The sequence below is a fragment of the Dermacentor albipictus genome, chromosome 1 (assembly GCF_038994185.2).
Source record: "Dermacentor albipictus isolate Rhodes 1998 colony chromosome 1, USDA_Dalb.pri_finalv2, whole genome shotgun sequence".
NCBI lineage: Eukaryota > Metazoa > Arthropoda > Arachnida > Ixodida > Ixodidae > Dermacentor > Dermacentor albipictus.
In genome coordinates this window covers 179,606,546-179,621,305 of record NC_091821.1, presented here as the reverse complement: position 1 = coordinate 179,621,305, position 14,760 = coordinate 179,606,546, and the positions used below count along the sequence as shown (strand labels likewise).

At 46.4% G+C, this 14,760-nt stretch overlaps 2 protein-coding genes across 6 annotated transcripts in view; one reads left to right on the top strand and one right to left on the bottom strand.

Annotated features, from left to right (window-relative positions):
- Positions 1–363: 363 nt before the first annotated feature.
- Positions 364–4,188, bottom strand: Nedd8 (Nedd8 ubiquitin like modifier). The gene is made up of 5 exons (XM_070530104.1): positions 4,032–4,188; positions 3,786–3,803; positions 3,652–3,681; positions 3,484–3,566; positions 364–722 (listed from the first exon to the last, which is right to left on the bottom strand). Exons 1-5 carry the CDS (start codon positions 4,047–4,049, stop codon positions 620–622), a joined length of 252 nt encoding a protein of 83 aa, XP_070386205.1. The 5' UTR covers positions 4,050–4,188; the 3' UTR covers positions 364–619.
- Positions 4,189–4,432: 244 nt separating this feature from the next.
- Positions 4,433–14,760, top strand: part of Mcr (macroglobulin complement-related) — a 242,829-nt gene continuing 232,501 nt past the window's right edge. For 3 of the 5 annotated variants that reach the window (XM_070530061.1, XM_070530075.1, XM_070530064.1), the window contains exon 1: positions 4,433–4,791. The gene's annotated coding sequence lies outside the window, so the exon portion shown is untranslated. The remainder of the gene's footprint in view (positions 4,792–14,760) is intronic. The other 2 variants (XM_070530080.1, XM_070530087.1) reach the window with 2 other exon arrangements.

The window sequence follows — 14,760 nt, the reverse complement described above, 5'->3', positions numbered from 1 at the left end:
GGCTTCTCATGTCTCCGATTGTCTTTAGAAGTATATCCTAGGTTTTGTTTCCTCCATGAACTGGTGAAAAACTTCCATAGATTTGGACAACTTTCCCTCGAGAAGGCTTAAAATACCCAAAATCTAGGAAAATTTCCCTATGGATGGCAGCACTGCCTGACCATTAGCATAGCATTGCATACTTACAATATGCAGGTGGAAAGGGTGCAAACCTTGTTCTTATTATAGCAACTTGCAAAGCTATCACCCTCTATTGCCAATAAGACTACTCGTGAATTAAAAATGGTCAAGATCAAAACATGAAGTCTTTCCACAGCATCTTCAAGATCGCTGTAGTCAACATGGGTTGCTCATTTTACAAAAGAAGTGTTTTCAAAGCTTTATTTTCAAATTATTTCAAGACACTGCAAGTGATATGCTAAAGAGCTTCACTAGTGCACTCATTGATAAGCACATTTATCAACTGAGGTTTAAACAAGCAAATGAAGCATGACAAAAGTATGGTATTCTTTTTGACAAGATTTCTTATAGCACCATAATGTGAAATTTATTTTTGGTGCCCCAATTAGAAAAGCAAGGTGCACATAGCATTACCTGCACTTAAACAAATCGGCTTATCCTACTGTCGACAGGGCTTCCATCGCCCACCACGCAGCGCTAGCACCAGGTGTAGTACAGAGCCGCCCATGACCTTGTAGTCTGTTGCTGTCTTGTCGTCGTTCCTACACAGAAGAAACAATTGCATAATTCAGAACCACTGAGCCCATGCTGATATACAGAATGAAACACACAATTAGTTAAACTGTCAGCTTGCCCTATTAGATTATCCAGTGAAAGCTAAGTAATGTATGACAGTATTATACAGGGTGTTATTTTTTTAAACAATACAGATTTTTTATGACAAGGCTAAATGCAGAAAACCTAGCTTTTTTTTCAGAGATGTTTCTAGGGGAGGTGGACATAATTTGCCACTAAAAATGCGAGGTTCAGAGGACTAATTACCAAACATTTATTAACTTTTTAATTAGTGCCTAAGTGGCAGTTGTTTAAATAGTGAGAAATACATGGCATGCGAGTGGCCGTGCAAGTTGCTACGCTCATGTAAAAAATAAGGCTTATGGACCAGCTGATATCATTTCACTCCTTTATTTCTTGCAGCCTAACCTTACAGTTTCGAACTTCTCTGGTAAGTAACAGTGGCGAAATTTCCAAGCTATTATCAGGCAGTACATAGATACATTCAAATGTGCATAAAGAAAAAAGGCCTAGAGCTTGCATTCCCCCGAGACATAGTTGATACGAAAATAAAGATTGCACAACAATGCCATATAAGCTGCAATTTGAAATCTAAAAACTAAACTCAAATGCACCTTAGCGAAATAAAATGTTTTTATGATAAAAAAATTAGCTGTTTCCTTCTGGCTTCACCGGAACATGTTGAGTCACTTTAGTGACGGGAAAGAAAAAGCTGGCCATATTCACCGTGAAAAGTAATGTCTTAAGGAAAAGGTACATAAAGCAAGCCACATTAAAAATGTTCAGCCTTTATTCACCATAAGCATTAGTAACACAAAGGAAGATAGCTTAGCATTTCATGGCCTTGTACCAATGGATATTGTAATTGCCCAGCAGGGGATATTTCAGAAATTGCTAAACAGAAAAAATGCTAATATACAAGGTGATATACCTACTGTATTCCTCGAACACTATGTCAAATGGATGTTGCATTATCTAAAACATATATTTGAGAAGTATTCGGAGTCACTGCCACAAGAGTAATGCATTGAGATTGTAATAGCAGTATTTAGAGGAGGCACCCGAATGCAAGTAAATGATGACCATCTGGCATCTGTGACTTGCAAAATATTTGGAGATGTGATAGAAAATCGGATTCCTCATTTTATCAATTTTTCATGTCATTTGAAGTGGGTTCAGCATTGCATCTTGTAGAAACTAGTCACGATTCTTCAGAAGCCTTAACATATTTACAGTAGCAGGGGATGTGCATGTGGATTTCCAGAAAGCATTCGATAAAGTACTCAACAGCAAATCTGAGGTTATGCAAAGAAAAAAATTTCAAAAACGAAGCAGATCCACCGAGTAGGAATTTATATTTAGCAAAGCTTTGTGCGAGTGCATAAAGAGTGAAAACATGAGTACACATGCAGACACACACAAGCACGGACACACAGAAATTATACCAAGTCTTGTAAAGCGGAGTTGCTGACTACTGCGAGCATGACTACTTCAGCGGAGTTGCTGGCTACTTCAACGCATCATGGTTTCAGAGGCAGCATATGTACGCAGTGCAATTTGAATACATTACATCCGCTAGAAGTGTTTACTTCGTCGTTACCATGTAGCAACGAATGCGTGAAGGCGAAGTGTTTTTCTTTCCCCTGCACTGCCAGCTGCGTGTCCTCCGCTGCTATTTGTTGGCATATTCAGCAAGGGGACAGCCAGGCTGCAGCGCCCACGGTCAAGAAACCCAGCGAGGTTCGCAAACAAAACAAAAAAAGCTTCGCTTTTAGTAAAATGACAATGAAATGGATTGAAAGATGCTTTGCAAACAGCACTCTCGTAGTAAAACTGAATGGTCAGGTCCACTAGTAGACACTTTCAAAGTGCCTCAGGACTCAGTATTGTGACCACTTATAGCGAGAGCAATAATATGGAAACTCTAGGGGAATTTCCGTCGTCGTCGTTATGTTCCGTATGAAGCCCAAGTGCAATTGTGGCTGCGCGCTGTATGCTGTGGGGGCGTAGGTAAGCTGAGAAGGATGGTGGCTCGATCTCGCACGCCCAAGGGAGGAGGGCGGCAAGGAAGCACGCAGTCTTCCATTGCACACAAGGCAGCAGTGGGGGGAGTTCGCTCTTTAAGAGGCAGCTTGTCATGCCAGGTAACATATAGACGTCGGAGCTATTGTTCTGAGCACTTCAGCAGTGTGCAGCAAAGAAGACAAATTAATATTTTGCATAAATTTGAGAGAAAGTAGGGGAAGTCACACAGACAAAGGAGCCACACAATGTTCACTCTGGTATGCTGCAGATAGTGGTAACATTGAGGAAACACGCCCCAACCGTTTTCAACAATGTCCACAGAAGAATTTCATCCACTAAATATGAAAGCCATGGCAAGAAGACAAGCCGGTAGGGAGCAACATCAGGGAGTAAGAATAGGCTGAGAATAGCAGTGCTGCATCAACAGATTGAACATCAAGACCAGCAGCTAAGCATCCATAACAGCAGCAGGCAAGGTTGGAGCGTTTCTTCAACTTCAGAGACAAAATCCTAGAGATCACTATCAGACAAATTAGCAAGGTAAAGGTGGGATGGAAGAACACAAATTACACTGTTTGAAGTCGCTGTGCTGTGTAAAGTGATATATATAAGCAAAGGGTAAGAGCTCGAAAGCTGCGCGAGAAAATGGGTGGCACGCCATTTAACTCACAAATACCCCCGCCCTTCAGCAGCAACACTTACATCTGTTTGCCGCTGTAAATCAACCGTTGCTGCGCCGGTGGGATGCCTTCCTTTTCTTCAACCCTCTCCTTGATTCGCTCAACCTTAAATATTCAAGCACATCAACACTGGTAAGCGCTCGTAAGCAAGTTAAGGCAGTATATCAACACTGGTGACGGTTTTGCATACCTTATCGTTGGGCTCAATGTCAATTTCTATCTGTAAACAAACATAAGCGTGGGCAACGTTAATAAAACAAAAAGCGCTCAATTTCGCTAAGTAAACGAGCAAGCAAACCACGTCAATGTAAATTTGAAGTTTACCTCCTTGCCGGTGAGCGTCTGACGTGCCAAGTGACATGCAAGAAGCAAAACAGATCCGTCATTAACCAACGCTACTACAACAGCTAGCTTAAGAAAACTAGTAGTGAACATTTACATAAATAGCATTGCGCTTGACGCCAATCAGACAAGAGGATGCATATTCCTGCAGGCAGTGACAAAACCGTATGCGCGACTGTGTTTATGGTAAGTTTGCCCTCAATAACACACAATTTGTTTTCGACTTACCTTGACTTTGATAAGCATAATGCTTTTCGAGAGCGGTGGCAAAACTGTTGACAAAGCTACTCCCACCGAGCGTAACAGACTGAACTAGCAACAGCGAAGATTAAGGGCTAGAGCGGGAACCGCCTGTGGGCAAACCAGCATCGCCCAGCAGTGCCGGCAGCGACGCCAGCACGACTAGCGGTGGATGATGCGGCTGTCCAAAAAAACAACAGCAGAGGCACTTCAAGTAAATTGCTTTATAAATTTTAACTTTTTATTTTAATAATATTTAACCTGCTGCTAAGATAAGTTGGTTAGCCTTTCTAGCACAAACTATTCGTCGTTTGTCCAAAATCATGTGTAGTAAGTTCACAAGAGGGAGCCACGGGCACACGAGTAAGAAAACCGGTTTTGCGCAGGTGCCGCTGCAGCCCGAAGACGACGTACCTGCGCGGCAAAGTGTGAAATAACTTTGGCATCGACAAAGCGAAGTTTGCGGAATCGGCGAAGTGGAGATACACTCGTGCGGAATATTCTTGGGCTCTCTTTGTGGAGACGTGAAGGCGTTGTGAAAGGTCTTCGAAAAAAGTTTAACCTTTGTTGAGTGATCTTTACGCTGTGGCAGTGGTGATCGTATGCGTTACTGGACCGATGCCGGGATTTCCAACGGTGCCCGTTGCGTTAGTGTATTTGGGCTAGCGCCTTCAAACCGGCGCCCGGTGGAAACCGACTGACACATTCCCGCGCAAATTTGTTTGATTGCTGTGACGAACTTCGCAAGGTAAGTTACTCGACCTCATTTGACTCGGCTTAAACTGGACAACCCTTTGGTGTCTGCACGCGGCGCAGGCAGAAAAAAAAGAAAACCGGGGCGCCCGTTTTTCTTTTTTTTTTTCTGCGTACCTACGAGTACTTGTAACACCACTGCAGGTGTTTAAAAAAGTCGCCTTACTGTGCAAAATTGTTGGTTCACATATCGGGAGCACTTGTCATAACTTATGTGGAGGCTTGCCCCATAACCAAGCAATTTAAAGACACATGTCGCGGCGTTGACCGTGTCAGGGCGCCGAAGCTCGCCTACAGTTTTACTCTATTCACATAATTCTTTTCTTTCATCTTCACTCAACGAAGTCCCTTGAGGATGACGAAGTTAATAAACGTAAAAAGAAGCAACAGCGGGGCTTGCATATATGGCCGCATTGTGAAGTCCCTGGGTTTTCTTAAGTGAATCTTTCAGGGAACCTTTCCAGGAATTTTGTCATTGCGTATTATTTTTTCTTACAGTATGGTAACGTTTTTGCATCCAGCGAAATCTCGCGCCTCAAGTTTGTGCTGCTGTTTATGCATCATTTGACTTCGATTGAGGCTCCGAAACAATCCCTGCAGCGTACTGTCAGCCACCGTGGATAGTGCTGTAAGCGCCGGCCTGCATGTTGACCATTCGAGATAGCCCCGTCTCCGCACTGTTAAGCATGATCCTGCACCCCAGCCTGAAGCATTCCTCCACGTTGAGCGATCAACGTGAGATCGCGCACGTGTTGCGCGCGAGAGCGAAGGCCAGAGAACGAAAGTTTAATTTTTGGAGGTTTCTCAAGTTTCTCTCCCCTTCCCTCATTGTTATCGAGATTGGGATGTTGTGTGCGGAATATGCGCAATGTCGCGAGGAGACTTTTTCGGCGCTTGAATCGCGCGCTGTTGCTGTCGGATGCGCACAGGCGAATGTCGTCCGCGACGGCACGCAGATAGCACGGAGGAGGATCCGTCGGCTAGAATATGATTCAGGCGGTATCAAGGTCTCGCAGCGAACTGGCGCGGCGGATGCCACGGGCGTGACTCGCTGGGAATCCTTGCGGGATTCGCTTGCTTGGAGCAGATGAGGCATGTGCACTGTCCAAGCGTCGCAGCGCTCTGTCCCTGGCCTTTTTGCGTGCGAAACACGGCTTAGGAGGGCTGTACCTCTTGTAATATTATGATTGTGGCGGTGTCACCTGCTAAGAGCTAAAGGACGAATAAGGAAATACGTGGCGTGAACTAACAGCAGTTTTCGCTGCCAATAATGCACCGCACACGTCAGTCAACTCCAAGCTTCGGGCTTTGCTGCGCTGAATGTACCCTGTTTGCCATGCTCCCGAACGGTCGTCAGTCCTGCCTGGTATGTGTCATTGCTGTGGCCATTAAATTAATCGATTAAGATCGCTGATTGTGCGATTGACAAAATTAGACACTTGATTGGTTGCCTCGCGCGAGGACGTATTGGAACAATAACCTTTACTCACCTGTTCCAATCTTCTTCGCTTCTCCTCAAAGCAGACTGTCAACACGTTTTGCGCTTGGTGCGTGAGCTTTCCATTCAAAATGTGAAATATTTGGAACAGCAAAGTGGACTGACTGTTCGTGCACAGAAGTACAGTACAATGTTAAGCTCTTTTTAAGTCGTAAAACACGTTGTGGGGCTAGTTGGTGCATAGTTCTCAAAAAATGAAGCGCCAACGGTAACGGCACACTAAGAAGGAACAAAAGACAGGACAAAGCGCTTGTCCTGTCTTTTGTTCCTTCTTAGTGTGCCGATACCGTCGGCCCTTCATTTTTTGAAATCTTTTTAAGTAATCTTCAGCTGCTTATTGTTTGGCGTCTTGTTATTACGTGGAGAGATCGTTTGGTGTGTGAATGCTGCGGAAGGATATGTGATTATTGCACGTAGGCTACTTTATCGCAGCCTTACACTTGTAGCGCGCCCGAGCACTGCTCGCGTCGCCGTCGTAGCAATTGCGCAGATGCAGCTGGTGTTAGATGCAAGCAGAAGCATTTTTCGGTGGGACCAAACTAACGCGAGCGGACGGCTTACGGGCATGCATTCTGAGAGGACGTAGAATTGTTATGTGACCTCCGACGTCCACGATTTCCGGCTCAGCGAGCTTGTTGATAGCCAGCAGCTGGTCACGAGTATGAGGCCGATCTGGACCGATCGCCTGGGCATCAGAGTTGCGGAATGAGGCCGTCAAGTATTCCATTCCCAGTTGATTCCCGAGAGTGAACATCAACTCAAGTCCACTCCTAACTTTTCGGAATGATGGGAGTTGGACGATTCCTACTCCTGGAGTGGATAAGCTGATCCATTCCACTCCTCCTATTCGAGTAAATAAGGCGCTTCAACTTGGCGTTGCGTGCCCCATCAGTAAAAATACATTTTGGAAGTCTTAACACCGTTGAACGTAATTAGGGGTGTGCGAATAGTAATATTAAGGCTGAATCGAATAGCTACACAATCGTCTCGAACATAATGTTTATCGAATAGTTTGCGAACATAGTGCAGCTTTCCCATCATTAATATCAGTTTTCCCATCCTGGTATTCACAACATTAAATGTTACTGTCATATTACACTTCATATTATAAAGAATGCTCTATTAAGAGCATGAAGGGAGCATTAGTAGCAATTAGCAGTTTGTTCGCAAATTCAGGGGCTTTTCAGGTCATTACGTGGTCATGCACTATCACATAGTTTAGGAAGGCAACCTTGTTGGCTAATTAGTACCGCTTTGTAAATTCGAGCCGAAATAGGTAAAACGAAAAAAAAAAGAGGCGCTGTTCTAGTTTGGGGGTGGAGAGTGGGGGGCGAGCCGGATGGTGGCGCTATTGTATAGGGTATGCTGCAGTGAAACGTATTCATATCTTATCCGTTAAGAGGGCACAGGTGCTGCATCTATAAATAGCGCCAGACATTAATCACTGCCAGTTGGCGTGTCTAAACATTTTATTGCGAATGATTGTGTTTAGCCGGAAAAGTCGAACCCGCCGTGGTTGCTTAGTGGCTGTGGTGTTGGGCTGCTGAGCACGAGGTCGCGGGATCAAATCCCGGCCACGGCGGCCGCATTTCGATGGGGGCGAAATGCGAAAACACCCGTGTACTTAGATGTAGAACCCCAGGTGGCCCTCCACTACGGCGTGCCTCATATTCAGAAAGTGGTTTTGGCACGTAAAACCCAAAATTTAAAGAAAAAAAAAGTTGCCGGAAAAGTCTGCTTCTCTGAGCGACGCAGCGTGCGGTCCACTGTTTTATGTCTGCCGTGGATCGGATGATAAGTTATCGCATTTTTGCTTCATTGTCGCGTTTGACGTGTACACTCGACGACTTAAGGTATTCCAGAAACTATTCGAAAAGTATTCTGATTTTCGAATACAAACTATTCGATTCGAAGATCTAATCTGTAGGCGTGTGCGAATATTCCAAACTTTCGTATAACGAATCGAATAGTCACTATTAGTATATGCAAATATTTTTCGAATACATTTCTTATATTTGAAAACGTCAGCTGCGCCCATATAAACATAAAGTTGGAGTAAAAGTGCGGTAAATTTTCGCCACCGCGGGCATAGTACAGGCATAAAACATGAGAACTTGCGTAGTGGAGCAAGCTACGTCACTTAGGTAGCCATACCTTACAGGCTATACAGCAATAATTCGCACTCTCTGAAGAGCCCTGTGCATTCGAAAAATCTTGTTTGCTTCTAATGCTCCGTTGTGCTTTTAATTAACAACTCTTCATAACGTACTACGTAATGACAGGAACTTGCTAACTTTAAGAATACTGGGATAGGAACATCGTTTTATATAATTGTATTAACCGCTGTTCATTATTCGAAAACTATTTCATATACGGATCGACTCGCTTCTAGCGCTATTCGAAAAGTATTCGATTCGGCCTCAGAATATCGCTTTTCGAACACCCCTAATCTAATCAAGCAGCGACTGTTCCATTCGAAGACAGAATCGAATAGGTCAGTGTTCGAAAGCTTCGAATATTCGAACAGCCCTGCAAATAATGTTAGGCGCTGGCTCTTCGCGTACGATGACTAACATAAAAGTGAAACGCACCACTCTGTCTAGCAGGACGATCTTCATTGTTTCACGTACGGTGGCACATTGGCGAGCACTATTCTTTTTCTAGCACATCCCTTGAGCAGCTGTAATCGCGCCTTCTGGATAGTCGACAGCGCGTGCGTTCCACATCACCGTGGAATCGGCCAAGGTGCGCCAAACTTTGACCAGCGCAAAGAAAACGAGGCGAGGAACACACACCACTCGCACCAGAATCCTGCAGGGTGCACCATTTGAGACACTGTTTTTTTTTTTAGCCTCTATCTTTGTGTCGTAAGTCAAGCTAAGTCTAATAATTCTCGACAACTGAAAGCAGTGTAGAAAGCGTAGAATACCGTGTCGCTTATCATTATAGAAGCAGAGAATACTGAAAGCGCATGTATTCAGTAAAGAAACGAGAAATGTCGTAAACTGGCCAAGTCTAGTTTAGCCTACTTGGCAAAGTTACCAGTTTTCTAAGTCTCGCTTAAAATCAGCATTTAGCACTCCGGGATTATATGACCATTCAATTGCAACTCCATTCCGGATTCTCGGCATCCATCCAGTTCTCATTCAATCTGCTCGACTGGTGCCACTATTAAATTCCAAGTCAATTCCGGGTCTTTGAAAATGTCGAATGATTGCGGAATCATTCAAACTCCAGAGTTGCCACTCCGCAACCCTGCTGGGCAGTCACTAAGGCTTAACTATAAAAGCTTAATCTTTTTTTCTTTCTGTCCAAGACCCGCCCGGGCTGACACGTGCTCGAAAAGCTCGGCATCACATACCACACGCAGCACGGCATCAAAGTAGAAATTCCAAGAACCATACGGGGGGCGAGCACCTATACGTACCCCAACACCACGCGGGGAAACGTAAAGCCAGGGCACAGCACATGAACCAAATTTACTCCAACAACAAGGAGGCGGTCTTCACCGACGCGGCCCGTTATCGAGACAGGAAGAGTTTCGTGGCGGCAGTTACTAGCCACCGAGGCAACCACCTCACGAGCGTCACCGTGAACACGGCACATGCCGAAGCGGCAGAGGAAGCGGCCATAGCACTGGCCCTCACACAAACCAAAGCGACATACGTGATCTGCGGTTCCCAAATGGCAATTCGCAATTTTGCAAATGGGCGCATCTCGCAAGAGGCGTATCACATACTACTCTACTCCAGCGACATCCCATACACCAGGGAGAGGCCGACTTCGATAACCAAAGGCATTTGCTATGGATTCCAGCACACACTGGATTGAGCATCCCCAAGGAAGCGGCTCACCGCGTTGCTCGACGCCTCACTCACCGAGCATCATTGGAGGAAGAGCCCCTGAGGGGTACTGCAAACGTCTGGGCGTGGGAGGATCGTATGACCAGGTTCCATGACATCACGACACACTACCAGTTACAAAGACGTGTATACCCATTCCCTCACGCTAGGTTAGACAGGACGCAAGCAGTACACTTCAATTACAAACGGATTCTTACAGAAACCTCAGACTCATGCACGCCATGTATCCAGACATGTACACTACTAACCGATGCACATCGTGTGGCGAGGCTACCACACTTAATCACATGTTATGGGAGTGCCAGGACTTAACAAACAAGTCGTGCAGTGCCGACCCCTCTGGCTCTTCCACCGCCAGCCTCCCCTCGCGCTGGAAGACCGCACTGCTCAGCTCCAACCTGACAGCACAACTCTGGGCCGTCCAGCGAGCCAAGTGAGACAAGGTCTCGGAACCGCATCCGCGGCGGGTGCCTAGACCCATTAAAAAGACGCCGGACTCGAATCTTATTGATTTGAAAATAAAGTTTACGCTCTCTATCCTTCTTTGTGTGAGGAAAAAGGGGAGGGCTTACGAAGTCGCCATCTATTGGAAGCGCCTCGCTTGCGTAGTATGACGGATAACGCGGCGCGCTCCTCATAGGTTTGGCTGTCGGCGCTCAATAATAACATCACGCCGGAGCCCTTGTGAGCATTTCAGTAAGTACTCTCGAAACGAGAGAAGCTTTCTACTGTAAAAATAATAATTTTGGGCAAACAGAAAACGCCGAGTGGTTTACAGACGCTATCTCTTGAATACGTACCGTGAACGCCCGCTACGCGCGGTATGGAGTCCCCCGAACCGGCTTTGTGAAAGCTATGTGAAAATATGTTTTTGTAGGGGGCTGTCTGTATAGCGGAATGGAGCATAGCAGAATGAAGCCTCCATGCTGCGATCGCACGGGCTCGCGGCGAACGACTGCATATATTCATGCATGTCGGCGCACAATATTTGGCTTTCGCTGCGAGCGCGTTTTCACACCTTGCCGTAAGCTTTAGGCCGCAGCATATGAACATTTATCAGTACACAAGTAGCCATTGTTGCGTGAATGCTATGAGAGCTGTTCAAAAATTTCGTTATAACTAGGGACTTCGATGCCTACGGCGACTTGTGATATGTGCCGTCGAGACATGGAGGAAGGAAACTGAGGAGAGGCCCTACGCCCTCCGCGCGCTAGGAGAAAAGTGTGGAGGAAATGACGTAGTATGTTCTCTTTTTTGCTGTTTTTTATTTCTTTGTTGTAGCAGCCACGCCTTTCGGGCCACAATGGCGGCTTTGTTATGGTTCTGTGCGCTCACACGTGTTGCTCCGCAGTTTGCGTATCGTGGCAAAGGCGCCATGCGGGCAGGTTTGCGTTGGTCTCCGTGTTTTGTTGCGCTGCGTTATCTGGACCGTGCTCTCCTGAATGTGCTGTGGCCAGGTGGGACAAGAGGAACTAAAGTTCGTGAAATGAACGCGCATGCAACGCTGTACGCAATGTACCGCGCCACGGCAATGGCAACGGAGAAAGGAATATCCGCGGGAAATTTTGACCTCTTTGGCGGAATCATGCTAACGTGCCATCGCCGGCCGAAACCCATGCGTTTCAGAAGCTGTACAATAAGCGCCTTGCAGGTCAGTGATTCCTGCTTTTGACAGCGCATATGGTGCATTTGCGGCACGTAAAACGTACGTTATGAATGCATAATTCGTGTTCAGTAACAACTTGCCTATGTGCATATTAAAACACATGTTGCTTAACTGTTGCTTGTTCCTCGCAGTACTCGCGACAGCTCGAAGTCTTTTAGGCAGAACGCGTTCGAGGTTCATGCACACCTGCACAGGTGTACCTCAATACACGTGCTGATAGAGCGTTACGCAGAATATGCGCATTTTGCTGCCCTCGGCACCGTGCGCCTGCCAGCCGACGCTTCGTCCTGGAAGATGGGAAAGAAGCGGCTGCTTTGACTTAAGGAACGAATCCTCCATACGGCAGAGGTATCTTATTTGTGCGCGTGAGAAGCGCAGTGAACTGAAGGTTAACGGATGCGCTGCAAGGGTCGGCAAGGCTCCACAGAACGTACGCCTGCGAACACATCAAGCGGCTGTTCCATGGTCGCACGTAGGCCGGTTCTACGCGCGTACTGTTCTGCACCATGCGCTGGCTATCGCAAAACTTTGATTACGTGTTGCTTCACTTACCGTGGTAAGAACACCTCAGGCCGCAGTCGAGTCAGAGTCAGAAACGCCAAGTCAGAAATGACATTTTGCCTCCTCGCCGGCGCGCTGTTGTAGTGATGCGCGGCCACCCGAACTTTGTTCAATAAAGCACGACGATTTCTCAAGCGAGAATGTGTTTGTGCTCATAAACTCCACATGGATCGCAAATGGGTCGGTGTGTCGTACGTGCCTCCAGTGCGTTCTTGCAGTGCAGTGAGAATGCGTACATTTTTTTCGTATCGCCAGACGTCTAGCTCGCAAGTCCGTCTGAGTGACCCAGGATGCCTAAGCAGAGAAAAGCAAGTAAAAGGCAACGATAGGTGACCTTTTTTTAATAGCACGCCAGAACTGGGCAGCGGCCAGTACCTATGGCTGATAAGAACAGTTCAGTTCGCTGGCCTTATAAGGCATGTTTATTTTCATAAAAGCCGGTAAAAGCAGCCGATCCAACCTCACGGCCCGATTTGCGAAGTTATATACTGCGAAGAGAGAGAAATAAACTTTATTGTCAGACCAAGCTTCTTGAGCCCGAAGGTGGGTGGCCTCCTCAGTCAGTTATTATTATTATTGCGAAGCTGTATACTATGCCCATCGCACAATGTATACAAATTTTTTTGGTGTGCTTAATATTGCTACAACCCGCCGTGGTTGCGCAGTGGCTATCGTGTTGGCCTGCTGATCACGAGGTCGCGGGATCGAATCCCGGCCACGGCGGCCGCATTTCGATGGGGGCGAAATGCGAAAACACGCGTGTACTTAGATTTAGGTGCACGTTAAAGATCCCCGGGTGGTCGAAATTTCCGGAGTCCTCCACTACGGCGTGCCTCATAATCAGAAAGTGGTTTTGGCACGTAAAACACCATATATTAAATTAAAAATTATTTTTAATATTGCTACAGAACAGTATTTGCGATCACGAAGACGTGAGCAGTGTGAAGACGACGATGCACTGCGATGGCTTCCTGCGAATCCGCAAACAAATTGTCCGAAGTTTGTTTTTCGCTGAACACAGAACCTCAACCTTATACGTAGCGCTGTGAAGCCCCATACCCCCCCCCCCCCCACCCCCGTATGGGGCTTCAGCGCCCCTCCCCCCCCCCTCCCCCTGAAATTTTTTTGTGCTGTGAATGCACCGCCGACCAAAGCAACCCCCGGCGCCGGAAATCATTTTGGATTTTGTCTAGAATGTCCCTTTCATGCTCGAAAAGACATTTCACTGCGAAAATTGCGAACTCGGGCTGCATTTCGTGGCAACGCTCATGCACCGAGAGTCACATAACGCAAGCAGCCCCATCCGAACACAAAGTTTCAATGGCGTTTTGATAACAAACGGGCTCACCGCGGCATCTCGCAGACGCTGCGGAATCTACGGAGCGCATTTATATCGATTCCGAAACTTTATGGGTGTAAATCTCAAACTTTTGATGTGAAAGGTGCATTGATATTTCTAAAGTAGTGGTTTAGATTTTCAATTGCGGAACTTTGTGGGTCTAATGCTGTTATAAACATTTGACGCCAAAGGTGCATAGACTTTTCTAAAATCTTGCATTGGAACATACAACGGGACAAGCCAAATCAACACACTATCAGACAAGTTGCCAAAGCACGCAGCGAGGTCCGATGAGACGAAGCGTTGTGGTGGTTCATTCGTGCCGTCATATCACATAAAAAAATATCAATCTTTTTTTTTTACCTACGCCAAAGCATCCATGTTAAGACACTAAAGCCAGCCAAGGTAACTGCGTTCTTATTTATTTTTTCCTACTTTGACTTTTATTCGCGAGGACACATTGAGCGTCTTCAATTTTTTTGGTCTTGCTACCCTACCCGCGGGCTGCCAGAGCCAGCCAGAGCGCATACGTTTTTCTCGTGTTGCCCTGACCACCGCGCGGCGCACTTCGGTGCGAGTTCGGTTTGCTCTGGCCGAATGGATTTTCGCCTGGCAGAGTTTTAGACGCTTTCTGGCTAGCAGACGAGAAAAAGAAACAATGGTCGCTCGCCGCCATCACTGTGAGGACTCAACGGATTGCACCGCGTTCGCTTGAGGGCAACCTCTCTGGAAAGTCTTGGCTCGCCGGTGTAGGATCCCGATAAGTATGCGTATGGTTCTCTGTGGACCAAGCGTCTCACGTTTTTTTCGATATTCATTCGGTAGCCACATTAGGTGCGCAAAGTAGGCATCCAATTGTGGCCAACATATTTTCCTTGTGTTTTTAATTTCGGTGCCCCAGCCCCTCAAAAGGAAAAAGAAAAAAAAAACATTGTTGCGGCGCAGCGAATTGTTGCATGGTGAAAGTTCGATTTTGTTACTTCATCCTTTGCGTTAAGTAATGGGCCACGGGACGCTTCAGTTGCCGGATACTCTTA

Coding starts and splice junctions, on each gene's coding strand:
- Nedd8 (XM_070530104.1), bottom strand. Junction 3,567..3,651: donor ACATTGAGCCCAACGATAAG/GTATGCAAAACC, acceptor TGAATATTTAAG/GTTGAGCGAATCAAGGAGAG. Junction 723..3,483: donor ATTTACAGCGGCAAACAGAT/GTAAGTGTTGCT, acceptor TCTTCTGTGTAG/GAACGACGACAAGACAGCAA.